The sequence below is a fragment of the Pseudophryne corroboree genome, chromosome 9, assembly GCF_028390025.1.
Source record: "Pseudophryne corroboree isolate aPseCor3 chromosome 9, aPseCor3.hap2, whole genome shotgun sequence".
NCBI lineage: Eukaryota > Metazoa > Chordata > Amphibia > Anura > Myobatrachidae > Pseudophryne > Pseudophryne corroboree.
The window spans coordinates 417,861,311-417,888,712 of NC_086452.1; the positions used below are offsets into that span (position 1 = coordinate 417,861,311).

Here is a 27,402-nt window from a genome sequence, read left to right on the forward strand (position 1 = left end):
CAGGCTGCAATCAAGAAATTACATTTAGGAGCAGATTGGTTGGTACTTCATGTTATCTCTCTGCACGCTTTGATAACTCCCTCCCTATGGGCAGTATTCAATTAGTGTTGGATCCTCTCCGAATCGACTGTTGAAAACGGGCCAAAAACCTGTTGAAAATGCCTGCAAATTCGACAAAATACGTGCATCCGCGGCTAATCCGCCGATCCACGTATTTTCCAGCAAGTTGGAATTTCCAACAGGTCGGAAAAATGGCAACAGACTTGAATAGGTCGACTCCACATTCAACCTATAAAAGTTGGGAAATTAAGTTTTTCCGACTTGTCGTATCGATTGAATAGACCCCAATGTGTTACAACTCATTGAAGAAAAAAAAATACAACACAGGTCATTTTCTCTTAATTTTCTCTTTATTTTTCAACAACAAAAAAAGCTTTGCCGCGTTATAACAATCATTTAGTAAAGACACTTCAATGCCATTTGTCAGTAACTTCAGTATTTTTCAATATACATTGTACCACATTTTCTATAAATAAATAACTATACATAAGTAATACTTCCTTTTCACATTGCCTCTCAGAAGCAGCATTTTCCTATAGTTTTTGGAAGTAATAACACAACTATCCCACCAAAACAAAAAATATTATGGCTAAATGTGGCAAATGTGCTTTAGCTTAAAAAATATTTTTTATTTTTATTTTTTAAATGAAGAAACTGAGTAAGTACAGTTTTACTACAGAGGCCTAGGGCCTAGTAATACTTTGTTCTTCGCGTCTGGTAATGCTATTGGTATTTTCTAGAACAAACACATGGCTCATCTTATCATGAGACACTGCTACTGCAACAAAATGGCGCTCAGTGTCAAAGCTTCAGGTGCTGCCTTTGACAAATATTCTGATGACCTGCGTGGCTACAATTAGTCCCTAAAACCGACCCAAATGAATTAGTACCCTCATTATATATATATATATATATATATATATATATATATATATATATATTATTAGCTTTTCTGGAGAAAGAGTGAAGTAAACTGCCCACACATAAATTAGGTTCCACTAAAATCCTGAACTATTCCAGAAAACAAATATAAATGGAAACAAAAAGTTAATTTTTTTTTCAGCTTGCGATTTAGACTTCTACAACTGTTGTCATACTTCACAGCTTTTAAAATGGCCGTCCCCTCTACGCAGCAGTTACCATGCTAGAACGAAGCTCAATACAGTACGTATGGAAGGCTTAAAGCTGTTTTTAAAAGTCAACACCTCAATAAAAAAAGGGTATGGAAAACAGGTAATGGTGAGTTTACATGTAACTAGTGGAAGGGACGCAGTTTTGGAAAATGTCTAGGGGGTATTTAGAAAAGCGGAGAGGAAATACGAACCAATCAGCTTCTAACTCTCATGTTACAGGCTGTGTTTGAAGAATGACAGGAGCTAATTGGTTTGTGCTTTCTCTCTCTCCTTTCTGTCTCCATACATTGATAAATACCCTCCCTCCTAAATATTGATTATTTTATTCAGCTATTGCTCCTCCTTTAGTAAGATATCATTTGTGTAGATTTTTGGGATTTAGTTAAACCATTTTAGACATGACTGGGGAAGAGGTGGGGAGGACAACAGGAAAAAGTTCAAAAAAAGGAATAATTACAAAGTTGTGATTTAATCCAATGAAATATGATGCAATTTAAAATTTTCCAATCAAGCATACTAAAAAATAAAAAAAAATCTGTTATCTTGCCAATAGTGTAATTGAACTGTAATCCATAAATTTGCACGGTGTGGGGGGTCGGGTTTAGTTTGAGTTGCCGGCGGCCGGGGTCCCCGGCGGCCAGCATACCGGCGCCGGGATCCTGACCGCCGGCTTGCCGACAGCGGGGGTGAGCACAAATGACGTGGCGCGCTCTCTGTTCTCCCTCCAGCGGGGTCGTGGACCCCCAAGAGGAAGAAAAGGTGTCGGTATGCCGACGCCGGTATACTGTGCGCCGGGATCCCAACAACCGGTATACTGAATACCACCCGGGTCAGCGGTCCCCCAATCTGTATTTGTGGTTTGCTGTCAGATTTGCAATACAATCTACTACAGACTAATTCTGAGCTTGTTATAATCACACACAGAGACTTGGGGTCCCTAATGCCACTCTACGATCTAGGGTTCAGCATAATTGTTCTCTTAGCGCAACATTAATAAATTAAAACCAGGTGCAGAATGGAAGAGCTCATTTTCATGTATAGATAAAATTCCTATATTAAAATACTGCAAGTTATTTGGGTAAAAACATACCCCTTAAAATAGAGGCAAGGGAAGACGTTGCTGGGACTAGAGTTCCTACGTACTTTGTGGTGGCATTTTACCATTCCCGCTCTCCTCCTCATCCACAGCAAAGAAGGTATTATAGAGGGAGAGATATAGCAACCTTTGAGGGAGATAAAATACCAGCCAATCAGCTTCTAACAGCCATGTTACAGGCTGTGTTTGAAGAATGACAGGAGCTAATTGGTTGGTACTTTCTCGATTTTATCCCTCTCCAAGCTTTGATACATCTCCCCCAGAGAAACCAATTCTATTCTGCCCATCTGTAGACATAAAAAAAAAAAAAATCAGCAAAATTACTAAACTTTTTTTCCCGAAGAATATAGTCTCTCTTTAAACTCTACCAAAGGATAACCATTTACATTATGCTATTAAACAAAATCAAAATTGAAACGCTCACAGCTCTGTTCGTGGATGTTTGGTAACGCATTCACATTAGATCAGATATTTCCTACACATTGTACAATTCATGACTTTGGGTCCCAGACTGTCCACCATCATGATTCCTACGATGCACCCCTTTATAAGGGATTTATAGAGATGGTCAGAAATGTTGGCACTTGGCTTACATTCATACACAGCAATAGATGTCCCAAAAGTGCAAATCCATGCTATTTACAGTGTGAGCGGCTAACATGCGAGTCAGCAGAGATCTCATTCGTTCCCCTGGCCCTAGAACCCCCCCCCCCCCTCCCCTTCCCCATTTCATCAGGTCCGATAGAAAGATCTCATCGTAAAGGACTAAGGGGGAGATTTATTCAACTTGTGGGGGTGTTGCTAACACCTTTAGAAGATTTGATAAGACCATTTTAGGGTGTTTTCATCAAATGATTTCCCTGATTTTAGTGCTGAAAGTTGTGCAAAAAGAAAAAGAGGCCATTGAAATCCCTCTCCCAAGATTCACTGGGCTCCCATTCCTGATGTATCAAGAGATACCACTGCCTGCAATGCTTCTCCTTCCAAACATCAACCATGCACGTCACCGCTTGTATATACAGCTGTGCGCAGGATGGGGGAGCGTGGGTTGGTATCTCCCGTACAATGCTGACAACTGGCAGAGTACCACGTTCTATCTTAGGGAGGTGGGTCCATATAGGACGTTTTTGACCTGTTCGTTGTCATCTCATCCAAAGTTGGCTCCATAGTAATGTTTTGGCCGGTTTTAGCATCAATTATAATTGAGTAATATTTGAGCACGTTTTTGTAATTGTTTTAAGTATTAAACTATTCCTTCCATGTTTCCCACGCTGCAAAGATCCAAAAAGTTCCAATTGATGGTACAAAAATAAGTGCAATTAACCTTTATTTTTTTTGTCAAGGCATTTGGTTAGGCTGCGGGCGATCTAGCGGGCTGCTGGAAGTGACAGCTGCTAAATACTGGCATGCTTCTCCATATTACGTTAATAAAAAATGTGCCCCATGGCCCTAAGATTTAGTGACTACTTAAAAGGTATACTTAATGGTGTTTGTACTGCATAGGCAGACTATATGCTCCGACTAAGAAACAAAAACTAATTGCATCTTTTGGGATACTTTAGAAATGGCTGTGGGTAGTCTTTGCTGTATTGCTCACTACATGCTGCCATATTTCTGCCAAAGCACAGGGTTTACGTTCCCCTACATTTCACAAGGAATTTTGAAGACTTTTGCAAAAATGATCTATATATACCGGAAAGTATTGTACACGGCGGGAGAAACCATATAGCCAGCTGCACCCCTAGCCCTCCATAAATTAACCCACATTTGTTTTTGTTTTTACAATAAGGCACCTAATTCATTCATTTTCGAAAACCAGTGACACATTTCACAGCTGTTATCGTGTTCTCCATGCACTAACAATTAAAATAGACTCTGTAAAACATATAGGTATATATTTAAATCTAGTTTAGATATTTACATATTTATATATATATATTTATGAAAACTCTTATGTACAATGTATCAAATACATTTTCTTTTGTTTCACTACTTACAAGTCTCTTGCATTATTGTGCCACCAATGCAATACAACGTTTGAGCTATCAACACCTGTATTAGAAGTCTGTAAAGTACCATGTATCCCGGCGAGGATGACGTGCGATGTTTTCCCATAAAAGTGTTTGATTCATACCTCATTTATTATTTTCCGTTTACCCCTAAATAGCGAGTTCAGGAGCTGAGGTAGAAGAATATGTGCCAGTTCAGTGCAATATCTAAAGTCATTTATTCTCCTTTGCACACAGCAGTCATTCCCAGTCCTCTGAGCCACTGAGAGGCCTGTGGCCGGGCGGCAATGGTGGTACTGCATGTCCGTTGGAAAGCATAGTCTGTTTAGCTGTACCCTCGGGTACAGAATCTGTTATGTATGGTGTTTGCTGTACTGAACAGTCCGGTACTGGGGGGTGGTATAATCCCCCTCTTTCAGGTGACTTGATTAATGGCTCCAGGTGTGAACCTATAAAAGATATTAAAGAGTGTTTGGTTAATGAGGCATTAAAGAGTCCCTCCCCCTCCCCTCAGTCTCATGGCTGCAGCTCCTGTGTCAACCTCGCCTGCAGTAGTTCTGTTTTATATGTGATTTGCATTGTGTGTGATTTGTAGGTGTGGCTTTCTGACAGTGCGGAGGTTTGTTGCAGTCACATTAAACAGCCCTTCTAGTTGCACCTAGTCGTGAGTGCGTTTACTAACGCCGATCATCTTTTTGTGTATTTCCCCCAAAAAATTTGTCACTCCCATTACTATGTGAATAAGACGCACAGGCAGACTTTGCTGATTAAAGGGATACGTGGCATGCCCATATTCTGTGTGCATACAACATGCCACGTTACAGTGTTTTACCTGGAAACCCCTAACCTAGCAATTCGTAAGCAGATACAGCCACGGTGGCACACAGAATATAGGCATGCTGCATATATTAATCAGCAGAGTCTGCTTGTGCGTCTTATTCGCATAGCGATGCGAATAAGACGCATTTTTGGCAAAAAAAAAAAGACGCCTGACGTTAGCAGTGTGGCACTGGTACTGCCAGCTCACTCATGCCAGGCATACTACTAGAGCCCTAGGGCGCATGCAACAGTGCCTCAGCAAAAAAGAAAAACTGACAGCCCCACCTAGGCTTCAGCGTAGTTCACCATATGCATAATAAGGCCCTGGATATAGCCGCTTGACGCCGGGACCAAGTGGAGCAATCACTCATTATGGAGATCAAGACATGTCACATTCGTCATGAGGTCAACTAAGAGCCATGTGACCTCATCACTTTGGGCCTGATTCCGAGTTGCATGCTAAGCCCATACGCATGCAGTTGGGCGATGTCTTAAGTACTGCTCGCGCTCCCGACTTGATGCAGAATGAATTTGGATGCAGGGAGAGTTGATTTTTGTTGGCGTTTCTGGGGTAGCTAGGCAGACGTGGCTGTGACGCTATAAGGGGCTGCACATTCAGTCACACAGGACGCCATACTCAGCATGGAAAAACTGCACCTACCGCAGGGATGGTTTAAGTTTCGGTGGTGTGTCTAAAGATGCACTGAGACAGATTTGCGCAGGTGGGAGGCGCTGCGAGTGGGTATCTTAGTTCGAAAGAAGGCCGCGGCATCAGCATAAAGAAGCAGATTGGGCAAAAATTGCGGCCCAAGCACTAATAAGTAATATATAACAATGGAAGTGGGATAGGGAGGGTAGAGGGTATAGCACTGCGTAACACTTTGCAATATAAACTGTATCTTATTACAGAATCTGGATACATATAGTGTCTTTGTGCAATGGAGAGCACTATACTGTACCTTGTGCATCAGAGATCAATACATGTGACTGCTGTTTGCTGCAGAGAGGATCCCTCTCATGGTTGCTTGGATACACAAGCTCACAGTCGGCCATTTTGTTGTAGTTTATTGTCCCAATGCTTTGGTGACCATTTGGCAGCCTGGAGTGGTCAATAGTATTCAGATAGATTTCATGCTCACTTTTTGACTTTTCGTATAAACAGTCTATGGATGGCAATGTCTCTGGACAATAGTCTGTGTCCTTGCTGTACATAGCACGACCCTCCATGCAGTCTGTACATACAACCGGATATCCGTAGCCTGTAGGATCGGTAAAAGAAGACACGTTCTGGTTTTAAAACATGCACATGTCCCTCCTGCATCATGTATTAGAAGCTATTAAATGAACACTGCAGATGACAACATAACAGTAATGATCTAGAAATGGATGGAGGAATAATTGTATATTCATTTAAGCGTTCTAGCTAACTAGTCTTCATTACAGTATGGTGTATGGGTGGCACTGGTCTGTTACGCTGTACGGGACTTTATATGCATAACAGAAAGTAAAACATCTCCACCTGCAGTATATTAATCAATTCAAATATTAAAAAATAAATCTGGTGCGCTGAATGTAAATATAGTTTGTATGGTTCACGGCCATGAAAATGGAAAATTATTTTTTCTTTCTTTTATCTTAGCTTTGCTTTATAAGCTGCTAACCAGAATGCATCTTACCTGTATTATCCGTACTGAACAACCCATCCGCCATCTTACATGGCTCATCTGAGTTGCATCCTATGCAAAGTCTTGGCTGCCTGTACCCCACATTGCAAGCCTCTACATCCGTGTCTCCTGTCCCATCATTAGAGCATATTCCTGGAAGAGAAGACCAATCTGTCACTCATCCAAACGTGCGCCAAGTTGTGTGTTATTAACCAAGCACACTGAGTACATATAGCAAGTGGGGGCACAGCCTGAATCAGAGATCCGGCATTTCAGCCATTGCTCCTCAGTAAAGCTCCATTGGAGTTGGAAGAGGGCTATCTCCCTGCTAGACTTCGGCTACCATGTCAGCAAGGGCAGTTGGGGTGGGGGGTATAGATTATCCTGGTCTAGCCTCTGTAGGAGCGCAAAAGTGCAAATGAGGGATAACCCTAAGTTGTTGGGGACCTTAACCCATAGCACCCAGTCTGTCCCAAAATTTTGGTGACCCCGATAGCCAACTATAGCAACTGAGTGGTCAGGGAGTTAATAAGCGAAGTGCTACCAGCAGAATGTGGTTTATTATTTCCAAAATAAGACCTCTGTATGTTTTGATAATAAAACATGTTTTGTCTGTTACTGGTCTATAATGACAGTACTGCTTCCTCAGACAGCGGCTAGCTCAGGGAACAGCGCATGACAAGTGACTGTTACTGGTCTAAAATGGCGGCACTGATTCCTCAGACAGCGGCAAGCTCAGGGAACAGCGCATGACAAGTGACTGTTACTGGTCTAAAATGATGGCCCTGCTTCCTCATACAGCGACTAGCTCAGGGAACAGAGCATGACGAGCGACTGTTACTGGTCTATAATGATGGCCCTGCTTCCTCAGACAGCAACTAGCTCAGGGAACAGCGCATGACGAGTGACTGTTACTGGTCTAAAATGATGGCCCTGCTTCCTCAGACAGCGACTAGCTCAGGGAACAGCGTATGACAAGTGACTGTTACTGGTCTCTAATGATGGCCCTGCTTCCTCAGACAGCGACTAGCTCAGGGAACAGCGCATGATGAGCGACTGTTACTGGTCTATAATGATGGCCCTGCTTCCTCAGACAGCGACTAGCTCAGGGAACAGCGCATGATGAGCGACTGTTACTGGTCTATAATGATGGCCCTGCTTCCTCAGACAGCGACTAGCTCAGGGAACAGCGCATGATGAGCGACTGTTACTGGTCTATAATGATGGCCCTGCTTCCTCAGACAGCAGCTAGCTCAGGGAACAGCGCATGACGAGCGACTGTTACTGGTCTATAATGATGGCCCTGCTTCCTCATACAGCGGCTAGCTCAGGGAACAGCGTATGACAAGTGACTGTTACTGGTCTCTAATGATGGCCCTGCTTCCTCAGACAGCGACTAGCTCAGGGAACAGCGCATGACAAGTGACTGTTACTGGTCTCTAATGATGGCCCTGCTTCCTCAGACAGCGACTAGCTCAGGGAACAGCGCATGACAAGTGACTGTTACTGGTCTCTAATGATGGCCCTGCTTCCTCAGACAGCGACTAGCTCAGGGAACAGCGCATGACGAGCGACTGTTACTGGTCTATAATGATGGCCCTGCTTCCTCAGACAGCAGCTAGCTCAGGGAACAGAGCATGACGAGCGACTGTTACTGGTCTATAATGATGGCCCTGCTTCCACAGACAGCAGCTAGCTCAGGGAACAGAGCTTGACGAGCGACTGTTACTGGTCTATAATGATGGCCCTGCTTCCTCAGACAGCAACTAGCTCAGGGAACAGCGCATGACGAGTGACTGTTACTGGTCTATAATGATGGCCCTGCTTCCTCAGACAGCAGCTAGCTCAGGGAACAGCGCATGACGAGCGACTGTTACTGGTCTATAATGGCGGTACTGATTCCTCAGACAGCGGCAAGCTCAGGGAACAGAGCATGACGAGCGACTGTTACTGGTCTATAATGATGGCCCTGCTTCCTCAGACAGCGGCTAGCTCAGGGAACAGCGCATGACAAGTGACTGTTACTGGTCTATAATGACGGTACTGATTCCTCAGACAGCGGCAAGCTCAGGGAACAGAGCATGACGAGCGACTGTTACTGGTCTATAATGATGGCCCTGCTTCCTCAGACAGCGGCTAGCTCAGGGAACAGCGCATGACAAGTGACTGTTACTGGTCTATAATGGCGGCACTGATTCCTCAGACAGCGACTAGCTCAGGGAACAGCGCATGACGAGCGACTGTTACTGGTCTATAATGGCGGCACTGATTCCTCAGACAGCGGCAAGCTCAGGGAACAGAGCATGACGAGCGACTGTTACTGGTCTATAATGGCGGCACTGATTCCTCAGACAGCGACTAGCTCAGGGAACAGAGCATGACGAGCGACTGTTACTGGTCTATAATGATGGCCCTGCTTCCTCAGACAGCGGCTAGCTCAGGGAACAGCGCATGACAAGTGACTGTTACTGGTCTATAATGGCGGCACTGATTCCTCAGACAGCGACTAGCTCAGGGAACAGCGCATGACGAGCGACTGTTACTGGTCTATAATGGCGGCACTGATTCCTCAGACAGCGGCAAGCTCAGGGAACAGAGCATGACGAGCGACTGTTACTGGTCTATAATTATGGCCCTGCTTCCTCAGACAGCAACTAGCTCAGGGAACAGCGCATGATGAGCGACTGTTACTGGTCTATAATGGCGGTACTGATTCCTCAGACAGCGACTAGCTCAGGGAACAGAGCATGACAAGCGACTGTTACTGGTCTATAATGATGGCCCTGATTCCTCAGACAGCAACTAGCTCAGGGAACAGCACATGACAAGTGACTGTTACTGGTCTATAATGATGGCCCTGCTTCCTCAGACAGCGACTAGCTCAGGGAACAGCGTATGACAAGTGACTGTTACTGGTCTATAATGATGGCCCTGCTTCCTCAGACAGCAGCTAGCTCAGGGAACAGCGCATGACGAGCGACTGTTACTGGTCTATAATGGCGGCACTGATTCCTCAGACAGCGGCAAGCTCAGGGAACAGCGCATGACGAGCGACTGTTACTGGTCTATAATGATGGCCCTGCTTCCTCATACAGCGGCTAGCTCAGGAAACAAGGACCCAATGCCGATAAGAGCGTTCCTATAACATACCTTGCGATGATAAATAACTCGGCACATCTGGTGGGACAATGGTCTCATCTGTAAAGCAGAACATGTTTTCTGGTTACTTGGTTTTAGAGTAAAAAGACAAAACAACAACAACAACAGGTATTTCTGTATTGCTGGTGAGTGGATCCAGGATTTCAGTACAACCACGAAACTAACTATAAGAACCAAATATGTTTCCCTGAAATCAAGCATTTATTAGTAACACAGGACTAAGGACTGGCTCAGTGAGTCTTTGTTTCTTAAATCTCATCAGTTTGTGACAATTCTGACTTTTTCTACTTGTCCCTCCCCAATGCTGGTGGCACACTATACAAATAATGGAGAGGAAGCACATGGAGCAGACGCTCAAGTCATTTACTAAGCAAAATGGCACCTGGCACTGTAGATTTGGGGTGAGGTCAGTAACAATAAAATAACTTCCATTTTAAAGGCATCGCTGTATTTCCTGAGGAAAGAATGAGCGGGAATTACCTGTGTTGGTGACGCTGTACTCCTCACTTTTCTTCCTGGTTTGGTAGATAATACACACCCACACCAGAGAGGTAAGGACAATGCTACACACCACAGCGATGGTGATTATGCCAAACGTCATGGCCCCCTCCATCTTGGTAGACTCTGATGCACAGCTGGTCATGGGTGTAATGCTCACTTGACTGTAAGCGCGTTCCGTCCCGAGTGTGTTGGACATCTCACAGGTATATTTCCCAGCATCTTCCTGCACTACATTGCGTATTATGAGGAACTGGTTGCCTGTAGTAAAATGGTGCCGTTCTGTCATAAGGAGGGGCTCGTCGCCTTTCAGCCAGGTGATGCGTGGTGTCGGGCTACCATTGGCTTTGCACTGCAGTGCTAGTGTATCCCCTGCGTAAACTGTGCGGTCTTCGAGGGGATGTGCCAAAAACGGCATCTCTGAAAGTACAAAGCGACAAGGACGACAAGTGAGTGCCACAAACATTGTACAGATGACTCGTTTTTATTTCTGTTTTCATTTTTATTAGCGAAACCTTTGCACACTTACCAAGTACTGTTAATGTTGCATTGGCAGATACGGATCCGGCCGGGTTTTGTGCTGTGCAGCTGTACACTCCCATGTCCTCGATCGTCACGGCTGTAATGAAGAAGACGTGATCTTCGGGCATGACATGCATGCGTCGCTCCCGGGCAGCAGGGAAATCTGTACCCCCGTCTTTCTGCCAAGCGATTTCTGGAGTGGGGTCTCCAGTTGCCTCACACTCCAGTCTAGCCGTGGTGCCCACCCTTATGTTCCTATTGCTTGGGGTTTTGGTGAAAGACGGCAGAACTGTAATCAAACAGATGATACAATAAGTAAGGATCACGATCCATGTAGAAGCTAAAGCGCGATCTTTGTACGCAATCAGATCTCCCACCATTACAACATCTCCCAACTCAAGATATGCAAACATTGTTATTCCGTCCTTGCTGCAATAGGGACATCAAAAGGGCAACTTCTGCTGGACGTTAAAAGTACAGAATCTTCCACCCCAACATAAATGGTATCCGGACTCCAGGTCGACAGCACAAAGGTCGACACACTTTAGGTCGACGCCAATTGGTCGACACACCTTATGTCGACATGGACAAAAGGTCGACATAAACCAGGTCGACATGGAAAAAGGTCGACATGAGTTTTTCACGATTTTTTCTTTTTTTTAACCTTTTCATACTTAACGATCCACGTGGACTACGATTGGAACGGTAAAGTGTGCCGAGCGAAGCGGTAGCGGAGCGAAAGCACCATGCCCGAAGCATGGCGAGCGAACGTGGTGCACCAATTGGGGTTCCCGGTCACTCTACGAAGAAAACGACACATAAAAAACTCATGTCGACCTTTTTCCATGTCGACCTTGTTCCTGTCGACCTTTTGTCCATGTCGACCTAAGGTGTGTCGACCTTTGTACTGTCGACCCTGAGTCCCAGACCCACATAAATACATCCACCCCACTGATGTTAATATAATATGGTGTACTCAGGTTAACGTTACAGCAATGTATGTGTGGCCCAATATTTTTGCAGATCGATTATCGGTGATCTGAGCATGTATCAGAATTGCACAAGTGCCACAATGATCTTGCGATGGCGGCCACAAAGAGGATTTATTTGCAAAGTGATTTTCAATCAGGGAGCGCTTAGGGGAGGTAACGTGGAGTGGCTGCAAAAACGCAGGCATCTTGGGGGGGGGGGGGGGGGGGGGGTTTGAGGCTGCGACTGCGGTCCTGTAGGCAGCTGCAGCGTCTTACTACCTGCAGCCATAGGCGTAACATCAATAACCGACTCTTCTGAAACCGATGCTGCGAATTTGTAAGAAGCTGCCGCTGTGCGCCTCAATACGAATCCAGGCGGCTGCAGCATTTGCATATTTTCGGTGTGGCGGCGTACAATTTTACAGCTTCAAATGCATTTGTCCAGCTCTGAATCAGGCCCGTTGTTGGATCTGATAATGGAAACCACCGTTTCCAGTGTCCACACACACGCAGTGCTACTCGCTCTGGAGCGTTGCTGTAACTCTGAGTTTTTCCAAACGATGCTTGTTCCATTCACCTGCATACTCTGCAAGTGATTGTACCGGGGAAGCGCATGTGACCTGCAACGACCTCCCAACTGCTATAAATAGACGTTAGCGTTTGACATGCACTGTCACTTCCACTTATCAATGCAAAACATCAGTAAGTACCAGTCCTCAGTACTGTAAGCCAGTAGCAGTACTAAGGGTTTGCAGATTGTAGCAACGTGGTCTCAATAAAGTAAAATAAAGAGTACTACAAGTAAGGTTGCCTATCAATATTGGAAACTGTGTAAGAGAATATATATTGATAAAGTTCTATAAGTTAATAGCAGTGTGTAGCCCTATTGAGGCTGTATATTGGCCTAGAAGGACCCTCACTCACCATGTACAGTCAGTCCAGCTTTGCTGGAGTACGTAGAACCAAAATGATTGGTAATGATACACTGGTACTGTCCCTTGTGTTCAAACGTCACATTGCGCAGGTGCAGAATCGCCGTGTGGACCATCACATCGCCATCCTCCCGGGCATTGGCAAAGTTCTCCATATCCGGATTGTGCAAGATCTCGCTGTCTTTCTTCCACACAAAGGTCATGGGGGAGCTGCTGCTGCTTGCGGCGGAACAGGAAAAGCGCACATCCTTCCCGACCACCGCCATGGTCTTCTCCGGCTGCACGGTGATGTGCGGCTTCGGCAGATCATCTAGGAGACCAGAGATGGAGAACATTCACTTAAGATCACCTCGAAACATCACATTACATATTACCAGCATGCTGGAAGAATATTCCATCCACTTCACATTATGGCCAGGTCAGTACTTTAGTCACTATGGGGGAGATGAATCAAATCACAGAGAGAGAGAGAGAAGTACTAATCAATTAGCATCTAACGGTCGTTTTTCAAACACAGCCTGTAAAATGGCAAGAGAAGCTGGTTGGATGGTACTTTATCTCTCTCCAAGGTTTTATAAATCTACCCCCATGTACTAAAATGTTATATATGATTAAATCTTTTTAAACAAGGAAGTCATTTAATTTACTTGTACGGAAAGTGTGATAATTAGAGACAAAAATGGAGTTTATATGTTAGGCAACCTGTTGCTCAGTACAGGCAGACAATGCTTGCTGGAATCTGTAGTCCACCAACAGCTGGATAAGCACAGGTTGCCTAAATCTGTTACAGATTAAGAGCTTGATTTTCTTTGTTACACTTTGATCCGTACGCCCCACCTCCCTCCCCCCATTCCCCACAGTTCCCTGGCACCCTGACTGCTAGGACCTATTTTCAGCCTAATAGCTATTTGCGGATGGTAGATGGTTACTGCATAAAAGGCGAGGGTGTTATTTTGGTTTTAATGTGAAGCTTGGACACTGTTATTGCCGGGAAATGAAGCTTAAAACAGTTTATTTCCTTTTAAACACCCAAACACTGGTGGGATAATCATTGTGTTTACAGCAGAGGCCTTTTTTTATAACTCTGCGTATGCTAATAAACATAAAAAATGTTCTTACGTGTTCACGGATTATGAATAAAGTGTTTGATAATGGTACACACTGTGCAATTATTGGGCCGATCATTGTCTTAGGGGTATATTTACGATTTGGTGTTTTTTCGTCAAAGTGTCATCTCGGGAATTTACTAAACTAAAATCTCGGCAGTGATGAGGGCATTCGTATTTTTTTGGAAGTGAAAGAAAAAAAAATACGAATAAATACACCATCGGTCAAATAGGCCTGTTATTTGATACAACTCGGTAATTTACTAAAAATTCTAATTCACACTTGACTGCGAGTAACCTCAACCGCTGACCGCAAAGTTCCCACCATTGGATACAATGGAGCGCCTATGCGCTACATTGTATCTTCAGTGCGCAGCCTGACTGACAGCTCAGGAGCGCACAGCCAATCAGGAGAGTGCCACAACGTGGCGCTCCCTGATTGGCTGAAGGGATCCTCTTTGACAGGAGTCACGGGGGGTCCCGCCAGTCGGGGAAAGGGGTCCCCTGTGTAAACATGGGACCCCTTTCAGTGCGTGGTTCGGGTTTTCCGGTTTGTTTTTTTGCCAAGTACGTGGATTACAAGGAAGACAGAAGCTACACTGGATTGTGTGAGTATAATTTTATTCACAGGTACCCCGTGGATTCTACGTGGAGAAGTGGACCGAGCCTCGTGTGAACATAGGTAAGTATGTGTGTATGTAGGTGTGCATGTATGTAATAAAGTTTTACTGTCACGGTGTGTGTGTTCTGTTTTATGTTGGGTATTTTTTTTGTAGTAGTACTACTACAGGTACCAGCGGGCCCGTTCCCCCCCCCCGCATGCTGGTATTTGTGGTTCTCCAAGTACCAGCTTCCGGGGGAGGCTTGCTGGGACTTGTAGTACTGCTACAAAAAACAATATTCTTCTTTTTACACTTGGCTATCAGCCCCCCATCCGCCGCCCTTGGATGGGGGGGGGGACAGCCTCGGACTTCACCCCTGGCCCTTGGGAGGCTGGAGGGGGGGACCCTTTGATTTAAGGGGTCCCCACTCCTCCAAGGTACCCCAGCCAGGGGTGACTAGTTTGTGATTTAATGCCAGGGCCGCAGGGACCTATATAAAAGTGTCCCCCGGCTGTGGCATTATCTCTCTGACTAGTGGAGCCCGGTGCTGGTGTTAAAAATACGGGGGACCCCTACGCTTTTTGTCCCCCGTGTTTTTGGCACCAGGACCAGGCGCAGAGCCCGGTGCTGGTTATTCAAATATGGGGGATCCCCAGTCAATTTTTCCCCATATTTTTACAACCAGGACCGGCTCAAAGAGCCCGAGGCTGGTTATTCTTAGGAGGGGGGACCCCACGCAATTTTTTTTCTGATTTTTAACTCTTTAAACACTGTTTTAAAGGTACACAATGAAGCCCTGCACGGATCTCACAGATCCGGCCGGGATTCATTGTGTTAAGTTCGGCAGTGTTTTACTAATCACTCACGTAAAACACTGGCCGAAATTACGAATGACATCGACATCGGAAAAAATTAAAATGCAGAATACGACAGCATAGTAAATGAGGCGTACAAAATTAAAAAAGTTGCAAATTCACACTTTCGATGTCATTCGTGTTTGAACTTTAACCTCATTCAGAAAAATACGAATTTTAGTAAATATACCCCTTAGTGTGAGTACACAGCAGCCAAGGCCGATTACAGTTATAAAACCAGGCGGGTCGGACAATTGGATCTGACTTGCATTTCATCCACATTTTTTAGACTCTGCAGGTGGTATTCAAATGATATATCACGCCCAATCTCCTTTCTAAAATGATCCCCGTTATCGCGCATATCACACCCATAGTAATTAGGTTTTGCTGTGTAAACTGTTGGGTGCCTCGCTACCCCAGGGGTAGCGCGCTATAATAAGGATACCACGCCTACGAGGGCAGAAACAGAACAGGTGTGGAAGGGAGTGAAAAGAATTGAATACCGCCCCGTGAATTTCTGATCTGTCCAACTTTTCAGACGATAATTCATTTAAATAGCCACCTTTGTGACTAACTTAGATTGGGATCCCGGCAGGCAGAATACAGACGCCAGAATCTCGACACCCGAATAGGGTCACCAGCCCGGCAGCGGGATCCTGAACGAGAATCCGCCTGGCCGCCAGAGAGGTAAGCTGTGATGGGGAAGGAAGGGGGGGGGGTTTAGGCTGTGAGGGGGGATGGGGGGGGTAGGTTTATGCGGCCCAGGGTTGGTTAGGGTTAGGCTGCGGAGGCGGGGTGGTTAGGTTTAGGCACCACCAGGGAGGGTTAGGGTTAGGCTGCGGAGGCGGGAGGGTTAGGTTTAGGCAACACCAGGGAGGGTTAGGGTTAGGATGCGGGGGTGGGAGGGTTAGGTTTAGGCACCACCAGGGAGGGTAAGGTTTATGCAGCCACAGGGTTGGTTAGGGATAGGCTGCAGAGGCGGGAGGGCTAGGTTTAGGCACCACCAGGGAGGGTTAGGGTTAGGGGGTGGGAGGGTTAGGTGTAGGCATCACCAGGGTAGGTTAGGGTTAGGCTGCGGAGGCGGGGGGGTTAGGTTTAGGCACCACCAGGGAGGGTTAGGGGGTGGGAGGGTTAGGTCTATGCAGCCGCAGGGTTGGTTAGGGTTAGGCTGCGGAGGTGGGAGGGTTAGGTTTAGCCTGTCGGGATTCTGATCATCGGGATGCCGCATTCGGTATTCTGACTGCCATTTCAAGCCCAACCCTCTTAGGACATATAAATCACTAGTGTGTACATATAATTTTATTGCTCAGAAACTAGTAAAGTTGCTATGATTGTGGGTGAAATTGTTCAGGTGTGCACCTACCTACCTAGCTCTATTTTTGTAGCAAAAATAAATATCTGTACCATGCATGAGAACCAAATTTTTGTATACAGGATTTTTACACTTGGAGGGGCTGAATTGGGTATGGGAAGGTCTGGACAGGCATAGGCCAAGTACAATAAGCGCATGTTTACATTACTGCGGCTGAGGTAAAGCTGGATGCCCAGGTATAAATGCGTCACTACGACTAGCAAGTCTCTGCTGATTGGTGGTCATTCCGAGTTGTTCGCTCGTTGCCGTTTTTCGCAACGCAGCGATTAGGTGAAAAATGCGCATGCGCATGGTACACAGCACGCAGGCGCTAAGTAATTTAACACAAAACTTTGGAGATTTACACAAGCTCGAGCGACGTTTTTTTCATCGCTCGATCGTAGTGTGATTGACAGGAAGTGGGTGTTTCTGGGCGGCAACTTGGCGTTTTCAGGGAGTGTGCTAAAAAACGCAGGCGTGCCAGGAAAAAAACGCAGGAGTGGCTGGAGAAACGGGGGATTGGCTGGCCGAACGCAGGGCGTGTTTGTGACGTTAAAGCAGGAACTAAACGGACCGAGCTGATCGCAATCTAGGAGTAGGTCTGGAGCTACTCAGAAACTGCAGGGAATTATTTAGTAGCAGTTCTGCTAACCTTTCGTTCGCTATTCTGCTAAGCTAAGATACACTCCCAGTTGGCGGCGGCCTAGCATTTGCAATGCTGCTAAAAGCAGCTAGCGAGCGATCAACTTGGAATGAGGGCCATTGGCTGACAGACCTCTGGCACTGTCATGGCTGCTGTCTTTTAGCATTACTTCATATTTCTTATTGGACTGACAGGAAAGAATATTCCCATTTGATTGTAAAGGCGAAAACAACACATGCTTGTCTTTAAAAACATCTTGGGGGAGATGTACTAAGCCTTGAAGAGTGACAAAGTGGAGAGAGATTAAGTACCAGCCAATCGGCTGCTAACTGCTAAACTTGGTGCATATCCTGACCATAATCCCATAGGGGGTCTATTAATGAAGCAGTGAAAACAGTGGAGAAGTGAGCCTGTGGAGAAGTTGCCCACGGCAACCAATCAGCTGCTCCGTACAATTGTTTAGTATGCAAATTATAAATGTTACTTTAATGTTGATTGGTTGCCATGGGCAACTTCTCCACACTTTTCACTGCTTCATGAATAGACCCCTATTTTATTCCTTATTATATTCGGGGCGCAAATGTGTTCAACGCTACACGAGTCTCTCAGCGTCTCCCCTTAGTGTATGAGATCTCAGCATTATTGGAGTATATTGTTTAAATGAACATTGTGATCAGTAAAGTTATTGTAATACTAATGAAACCAATGTACTTATTAAAAAATATATATACAGTAATTGCTTCACTGGTTTTAATCTAAACTGCAAGAAGAAAACCAGACAGGAGAGTAATCGCCCCCCCCCCCTTCTCCTCGCTGGTAACTACTGCATGACAATACTTTGCTCTCTGCACATGTGGTAAGTTTAAACCAGGAATGACGAATCTCTATTTTTGCAAGTTCCTCTGCTGGAATGCACAAATCAGTAAACTAAATAAGCAATTCAAAACGTTCCAAGCCACGTACAGATCTAAAACAAAAACATTTATAATGAAGCTTGATCTTCGAGTACCTTGTCTTTGGAAACCTTTTGTTTGTGCTGTGGGGGTTGTGTTTTCAGCTGTCCAGGACGTAGGGCCAGCTGGACCACAGAGGAGAGAAATACTTGGATTTGGGTGTGAGCAGAAAGCAACACATGTTCCGCACATATGTGTCCTTAAGAGTTTTTGATACTGGTCTATTATTCAGTCGGGGCACGAGGGTGGTCTCGGGATACAGTTATATGGTCATAGTATGCAGACCCAGTAACTCCTGTTACTTTACAGTAGTTCAATCTGGCATACGTGTGCATGTGATGTGCCCTTAGCTATAGTTACACAATATTTCTGCCTCGTAGGTAAGATCAGACCTTTACCAGCTGCATCTGGTTGCTATGGGTGACAGCAAACTTGTTACATTTCCCTGGTTGTTAAAGTTGACTGCATATTTGTGCTACTTCCATCTGGTTGCTCTAGGCAACAGTGGTGCCATTTGCACCTGGTTGCCATAGGTAACTTGTGTCATTCGCGCCTCATTTTTATAGGTGACAGCACACTTGCATCATTTGCACCTGGTTGCCATGGATGACCGCACACCTTAAGGAGGCACAATGTCTATAATATAAATGTTGCAGGACAGGCCACCTTCCCACCGCTTTAGACTCACTTATTTAATTACATTGAACTCTCCTGCTTTCCCCTAAACTGCTGTTCGGGTTAGCCCAATTTATGGCTTAAATTAACCATGAGCGAGGGAACATTGGGAAAGTGCTCATTACATGTGGCAATTTTTTTTTTTTCAAGCTTTATTTCTTTTTCTTATTCTTACATTGAGAGTGTGCTTAGAAATGTTCTTCCCTTCGGATGTGCAACTTTAAGAATCAAAACATTCCCATTCAACAGTATAGAATAGGAACCAGCCTTGGTCAACGTAGAGCGGATTCACCAGTGTTTGTGGTGTTGATCGGTGTACACCGTTCCTCAAAGTCACACCTACCCCTAACCTGCCACCTTAGTTAAGATCTAGGCAATCCTGTACAGTATCAGTAAAGAGGGTATTACGCCGTGTCTTAGCCATGTCGATTTTTATCTTAATTACTCGCTGCGCAATGCTAAAGGAAAAAAAAACCCACAAAAAAGCCCTAACAGTTGTTTTTTAGGACTGATAATTAGCTAGAGAATAAACATGGACCTTACCACAAACAAAGCTCAGTGGCAGGACACTGAAAATACTCTTGTTCTCTAAAATCTCTGGATGTGCACAAACGGCTTTTACGTTGGCCTGCAGATTTCTGTTCGTCAACCACGAAGGAAGCCACTTGAGATGACAATCACACAAGAAGCTCTCACTGTTGATGTATCTGGACAAAAGACAATTGTACAACTGAGGCGCTTCACACACAACTCAGGATTACACTCACTTAAGCACAACTGCAGCTTGACACTAATTGGGCTTCCTTAGCTAAGGACTAGATTATTCCACCCCGATGTCAACCATTTCTTATCTTACTTGCGTATGGATAGGTTAACGCCTCCGGTAAAACTGTCTCATTCCATAAAACGCTGCCTCAGCTGTGAGAATTTAACTGATGTGCCATTTGTAGTGCAAACACCGCAGGCATAAGCCAACGCTCCTGCTGTCTGGGGTGCACAGAGGACCCTGCGAGTTCGCTTAAGGCTGCCGCAACAAAAACTTACGACTCACTGCGCAGTGGAACTTTTTGTTAACACTTACAGCTCTCTCAGCATCTTCATCTCTTCAAACGCCTCACCCTGCACAGACTGCATGGCGTTACCACCAAGGTTTCTGCCCGGAAAAGAAGGGAAGGCGGGGGGGAGAGAAAAAAAATCAAGAATTTTTTTTAGCCTGCTAACCACACACAGACAAAAAAAAAAAAAGTACAAACTTTGGAAAAATGTGAAATATTAAATAAATTTTTCTGTACCTGGAGCTAGCAAATAATAGTATTAAAATAGTTTAACAAAAAGAAAAATATTTAAAAGGGAAAAAAAAAAAAAATTATATATATATATATATATATATATATATATATATATATATATATATATATATATATATATATATATATATATATATATATATAAGAATAAAAATAATTGCAGCAAAACCATCATCCTGGCGATTTTTCAAACTTGGCTGCGCTTAATTTCTAAAAGGAAACGAATGCTGATTCAGTACTTTAAGCATTCATAGTCCTCAGGGAAGGAGTGGAAATAAATAAATAATAGTCTCTTGTCTGGCCACGTTTGCTGCATACAAACAGCTTGTTGCAGCCTTGCGTGAGGAAAACTCAATCTGTCCCACTCGTGTGATCGCCCCTCATATCGGGAACGTGAACACATGCGTGTCTTTATGCGAGTGCCTAAGTGGCGACTATTGAGGAGAATTTGAAACATAAGAGAATTAGTCAAGTGTTCTCTATTCTCATAGTAATCACGAAATAAAAAAAAATGCGCCCAAATTTGCCATATGGTCTCAAACTTCTTTCCTGGCACAACAAGAGGCCAAAGTTGAAGCTGACTTATAATGAGAAGGAAGCAGCTGGCCTGCTCAAATGGACGAGCTTCTCAGCTTACAAAGACGCTATTAAATTGCTTGCAGACCTCTCAAGCAGCTACTTTTGGCAGCCCACTATAAAACGCAATGCATGATGGGACACTCACAGGTGCTCCAGGGCCCCCAAGCCTGAGAAAGCGTTTCTGGCCACCGACTTGATCTTGTTTCCAAACAGAGATCTGCAGTTTCCAAACATCAAGGGTCAGACAAACAAAAGGAGAGGGATAAAAAAAAAAAAAGAAAGAAAGAAAGAAAAAGAAAAAAAAAACAGAATTAGTCGAGGTGAAACCGATAGTGTGTCCGATATACAGCTGTTTAAATGTAAACTACAGAAATTAGGTCTTTTCTCTCTTTTGACTACTGAAATGAGATCCCTTTATCTTCAATGCAATTTCCCAGCGATGACAAGCTGTATTTATCCCGTAAGAAAGCGGTCATTCAGCGGATTTGTTTAGGCAGTAGTTCTGTTGATGTATTTTGAGCACTTGTTGTACATGACGGGAGGTCTTACACGTATTCGCTTATTGCACAATCACATCATCTTCCTGCTCTACAAGCTTGTTAAAGGTCTTTTCCACCTTCACGTTATTTACTTTTGACCCTGCTCTTATGGGCACTGAATTTATTGTTTTATCTTTCTAGTATGTCTGTGCTTTTCATCCAAGTCTTTATATTAGATACGAGCAGCCCAGACGTGGCTTGGTTCTGAAAACCATCCAATATGCGATTTTCCTGGGAAAAGCTCAGATCTCGAGTGATTTGGATCGCATTTGCAGAAACTGAGCTTCCCAGCAAAATGGCGTTTTGCCTCGTATACAGCTCCGAACGTAGCGGGAAGAACAGAGTCGAATCCTAGATGCTAAGCTCTACTTTATATCTTCAGGCAGGCTTCAAGAAATTAAAAACTATACAGGGACATCTCATTAATCTTTATACAGCCTATGGAAAACCTGCAGTGTCCGTGAACCAATGCCCTACCATCCCTACACAACTAAAACGCTCAGTATATGCTGTCATGTCCATACACCATTTTATTTCCTTGCCCGTCAAAGGACAAGCAGAACACCCAGCCCTTTTAATGTGGAGAATATTAAATCAGGTTTGAAACATCTAGTTTAATAAAGTTAACCAAAATAGGTCGGGACAGTGGTTCTCAAACAGCTTATGGGGCAGATGTATTAACCTGGAGACGGCATAAGGAAGTGATAAACCAGTGATATGTGCAAGGTGATAAAGGCACCAGCCAATCAGATCCTAACTGTTAATTTACATATCGGAGCTGATTGGCTTGTGCCTCTATCACCTTGCACATATCACTGGTTTATCACTTCCTTATGCCTTTTCCAGGTTAATACATCTGCCCCTCTGTTTTCCAAGTGACCGAGCAGGTGCACAGGTGTACTCATTACACAGTGATCTTTTCAAAGATCCACAGGTGGGGCTAATTATTTCACTTGCATTTCTGTGAGGAGACCTGGAAAACATGAACTGTTTGGAGAGTTTGAGAACCTCTGGGTTGGGAGAAAATAGAATCAACTGGTGATGTGAGCTGACATTTTTCATCTGTTTCATAGTTCACCAGACACCAAAACCTGGAGAACTATCAGGGGATAGTTATCAAAGCTTGGAGAGAGATAACGTGGAGAGCAATAAAGTACTAACCAATCTGCTTCTGTCACTTTTCAAGCACAGCCTGTAAAAAAACAGTTAGGAGCTGACTGGTTGGTACTTTATCTCTCTCCAATCTTTGATAAATCTCCCACTGTATACTCAGATGTTCGTATGGAAAGGATGGTTCTCGAAGTAATGGGAACACACAGTTCCGCTAGTCACAGGGTACAGGAGGAATTCGTTGTCACTATGCAGTAACAAGAGTCACATTTACTAAACCAGAAATTGCACCTTAGGTAGACAATATAAGAAAAGAACACTCTGCGCTATTTAAGAACCTTCCAGACTCCAAATAAAGTGAATTCACATGTATACATAAAAACACCTTTTTATTCCGGATTAGATTAATCACATAAATCTCTAATTAGTAGATGGAACCACATAAAAAATTTTAATCTAATAAAAAAGCTATCATATGCATATATAAATTTAACAACTCTAATTAATTCTTATTTTCAAAAGCCGGCTTTCTATATGCACCTAAAATAAAATATGGATCAAATATGGATCAGCTCTCATGCGTATATAATAACCACAATATGTGCAATAGGGGATATACTTATTAATTGATGTGCAAATCAGTATTCTCAGATTGTCCACTAACTGCTTGTAGAGAGACGGAATGATCAGCTGTAGTAATCACCGCTTGTTGTTAAAAAGTCTCAAAACGGCTCCTTGTGTTATTACACTGAACACTCGTTGTTACAAAGTCTCAAGCAATTCCTTTTGCATAGATAATAATAACAGATCTTGATTGCCTAATCAGGCTGGCTAAATGGTAAAAGTTCTCACCCTCCTCATGAGGAAGCTCCAGTGACGAGCGAAACTAGTCAGAGGAAAGAAGGGACATCTGATGACAATACCATTCACTGCGGTTATCACCTAAGAATCACTGCACCACGCCGGACGCCAGCGAAATTACATCAGCGGCTTCACTTGGGACTGCAGCGGCATTTCATACGTTGGGGGCCGGAGACGTCCGGAGCTCCCTAGCCGCACCTGACCGGCAGTGCAGTGTATCTCCAGCTGGATCCGTCTACGTGTAAGACGGAGGGTGAGAACTTTTACCATTTAGCCAGCCTGATTAGGCAATCAGGAACTATTATTATTATCTATGCAAAAGGAATTGCTTGAGACTTTGTAACAACGAGTGTTCAGTGTAATAATACAAGGAGCCGTTTTGAGACTTTGTAACAACAAGCGGTGATTACTACATCTGATCATTCCGTCTCTCTACAAGCAGTTAGTGGACAATCTGAGAATACTGATTTGCACATCAATTAATAAGTATATCCCCTATTGCACATATTGTGGTTACTATATACGCATGAGAGCTGATCCATATTTTATTTTAGGTGCATATAGAAAGCCGGCTTTTGGAAATAAGAATGAATTAGAGTTGTTAAATTTATATATGCATATGATAGCTTTTTTATTAGGTTAAGAATTTTATGTTGTTCCATCTACTAATTAGAGATTTATGTGATTAATCTAATCCGGAATAAAAAGGTGTTTTTATGTATACATGTGAATTCACTTTATTTGGAGTCTGGAAGGTTCTTAAATAGCGCCGAGTGTTCTTTTCTTATATTGTTTAGCTGGTAATCCCCCTTTCTTACACTAACACAATTAACATTCAGCAGCTGATTAAGATCTGTATTCCTATTAACTATTAAGGTTTGTTTTAGAATAAATATAAAATGTAAAATTTAGTATTAGCGCCGTGAGACATTCTTGTATAAAGCCTTAGGTAGACACCTTGTGGTTCTCCGTCTGTGGCAGGTTTCGCTACAGTTGGAGAACCACAAGATGTCTAACCTTGCATTATACAAAATTAAAACCACATATAAAATCTTATGTTCTCCACAATTTAATGGTGAGTTAAAGAAAAACAGTTGTCAAAATAAATATTTACCAACATTTATTCATACTTCAATCCATAAAAGAATGAGTGAACGGACAATACATGGATTTCTTTCACCAGGAAAAAAAAAAAGTTTTTGACATAGGGACCACCCAAAAACATTCCCAACCTTGCGGCGCTTTCTCCAGAACTACTCCAAGTCATTAATATTCCTATACAATGAGCATTATTCTAGAGCCCTTACTCCGCGACTGTCTCTTTAGAAGATATATGTGTGAACGGACATCCATCCTTGTGCTTCCAGAATAAAAGGCACACAGTAGGAGGGGGTGGGGATGGGGTGGGGATGGGGGGCGCAGTCCTACTGCTAGAGGGACGGAGAAAGAATTGAGAAGGGGAAAGTACTCACAGCTTGTTCAGATTGTCCAAGCCTTTAAATGCTCCATTGGTATCCTCTATTGTGCCCGAGATCTCGTTATGATCCAATTCCCTGCAGAGGACACAAAAGAAACAGCCTACAATCAGTTACTTTCTCAGTGCTGGCTCCGTCTTTTCAATAGTAAGTGGAAAGTTTGGAAAGAGATTACAAAAAGCAGTCTTTACACGAGGTTCTGCATTGCCAGTAGTGGGATTAGTCAGCCTCTAATTTAAACTCTACAACTTTTCTCTCTCTCTCTGGGGGAGATGAGTACAGCCTTGGAGAGTAACAAAATGAGGTGAAAGATAAAGTACCAACCAATCAGCTCCTAACTGTCCATTTTTCAAACAGAGGGGCAGATGTATTAAGCTTGGAGAAGGGATAAAAAAGTGATAAGTACAAGGTGATAACGCACCAGCCAGTCAGCTCCTGTCATTTTTCAAATCCATAATGATTGGCTGGTGCGTTATCACCTTGCGCTTATCACTTTTTTATCCCTTCTCCAGGTTAATACATCTGCCCCACAGTCTGAAACATGGCAGTTAGGAGCGGATTGGCGGGTACTTTATCTCTTGGCAGGTACTTTATCTCTCTCAAAAGCTTAGTACATCTTAATGTTCGCTGTTCAAATGACAGATAAACACTATAAAATGTAGCCATTTAAGCTTAAACAGTCAACATGTTATGGTTTCTGATAGTTATGTGACCATAGTAGAGCACAAGGCTGCAGGCCTTCTCAGCTGTACAGGACTTTTTCCTATGCGTAACTGTGTTTGGATCCTTCTACCTAAAATGACTTCTTGACATACAGTGCTCCAGTAGAACGATGACCCAGTGTTTTAATAGTCAGGCGAAAAACAGAATAATACTTGACTTTGCAGAACAAAATAATTTCATTCAAGAACAGACGTGTCCTTTCATACTGTGCTAAAAGTAGCACCAAAATATCTCCTCTCAGCGCACCAGGTCCGATGTGACTTGTCCGCACTAAGCGACTTTTTCACTTAAAATGAGAGTCTGAATCTGTGTAAAAAAATGTCTCCAATGCGAGCGGTTGCGGCTTTTCCTCACGCCAAGTTCCGCTGTGCTACATCAGTGACGTTGTACGTGCATAGACCACTTTCTGTGCGGATAAAGTCATCTCCCGCTGCTTTTATGCACTTCAGCGCAGTCACTGAGCGCTGTGCGACTGCTTCCACCTCTCCGTCTACCCCATAGATTTGTAAGTCTGTGAAAATCTTGTACTACTGTAGTTTTCAAGGTTTGTCATAGCCCCTGTGTGCGTCGCAACATAATACACATTTTTACCTCTAGCATCAGCACACTAACTTCCTGTATAAAACATATTCTTTCCCTTTTAATCAGTAAATAAAATGTATCCCATTTGACCAAGGCTACAGCGGCACTTAGCTAGAATTCCCAGCACTGAATAATGCAGACTCTCTTTTCCTGCACTTTCTATGCAGAGATGGAATGATGTTATCCCCCCGTCATTTATATACTCCATCTATGATGTTACATGGAATCAATTTCCATTGCTGATGTATTAGAGTCTCTTTTGGCCCGGTTTGCTATTCCATTGAAAACTTAGCTCCGTATTGTTGGATGGACAATGAAGGGCTTGGGCCCATCTTTCATTCTATTCAGCTTTCTCCTCTCCCATGCCAATTTCCTATTCTTTCTGGCTGGCTGCATCTAAATGCAAGTAGCCCTGTTAATCATAGAACTGGGGTCCACCAGTGTGACCTCTATTTGAATATCCCAGTAATTCAGGAGTTTCGCACCGAGTAAAGCCATCCAAACAATGGGCTATTATTAAAGCATGTCTAGTTCCCTTTCACCAGGTGCGTTGGCCGGTACACTCCCCCACTTATTAAATCAGAGCTCACCCCGCATCTCTCCCCCATTCTTCCCCGGCTGAAAGGGACACTGCATTAAACGTGAGCAGGACAAGGCCGAGCCATTCTTTAACTCTTTTCGGAATGCCTACAGATCCTGAATGAAATACAGGCACCAACAGCTGCCAATGCATGATGCTCCCTGCGTGCCAAATACTGCGGCTTTACAAATTCCCGGAGACCACGTCTGTCAGTCAGGGTGGAAATCGGAATAAAAGCAGGAAGGGCTCCACACAGTTTTGGGGGGGAATTTCTCAATAGTTTATTCAATTAAATCGAAAAATATTTCTTGCAGTTCACACTCTGCTGAATACGCATTCATACAGGCTAACCTGCATGGCCGCAATAACGCACAGTCATTACTCGGTTTGGTGTATACGTTAGTGAAGCACAATTTAGCTGGGCTGAACGCACTAATAGTTACCGCCTTTCATTACAAATAATTGTATATGCAAGTGTAATCATTTGGGTTGTCAATTATGCTGTATGCACTACCTTTTAGGGTTAACCTCTCGAGAACAGGAATGTTACTTATTTGCATTAGTTATTAATTGTATAAACATAGAATTTGATGGCAGAT

At 43.8% G+C, this 27,402-nt stretch overlaps 1 protein-coding gene across 1 annotated transcript in view; it reads right to left on the reverse strand.

Annotated features, from left to right (window-relative positions):
- Positions 1 to 391: 391 nt before the first annotated feature.
- LRIG1 (leucine rich repeats and immunoglobulin like domains 1) overlaps positions 392 to 27,402 on the reverse strand; it is a 125,500-nt gene continuing 98,489 nt past the window's right edge. Inside the window, exons 9-19 of the mRNA XM_063940925.1 lie at positions 24,916 to 24,996; positions 21,079 to 21,150; positions 20,129 to 20,200; positions 19,591 to 19,754; positions 12,856 to 13,173; positions 10,968 to 11,249; positions 10,421 to 10,858; positions 9,932 to 9,979; positions 6,794 to 6,934; positions 6,077 to 6,376; positions 392 to 4,747 (exon numbers count right to left, since the gene is read on the reverse strand). Of these exons, the coding sequence (XP_063796995.1) occupies positions 4,539 to 4,747; positions 6,077 to 6,376; positions 6,794 to 6,934; positions 9,932 to 9,979; positions 10,421 to 10,858; positions 10,968 to 11,249; positions 12,856 to 13,173; positions 19,591 to 19,754; positions 20,129 to 20,200; positions 21,079 to 21,150; positions 24,916 to 24,996 (2,125 nt within the window). The 3' untranslated portion in view covers positions 392 to 4,538. The remainder of the gene's footprint in view (positions 4,748 to 6,076; positions 6,377 to 6,793; positions 6,935 to 9,931; positions 9,980 to 10,420; positions 10,859 to 10,967; positions 11,250 to 12,855; positions 13,174 to 19,590; positions 19,755 to 20,128; positions 20,201 to 21,078; positions 21,151 to 24,915; positions 24,997 to 27,402) is intronic.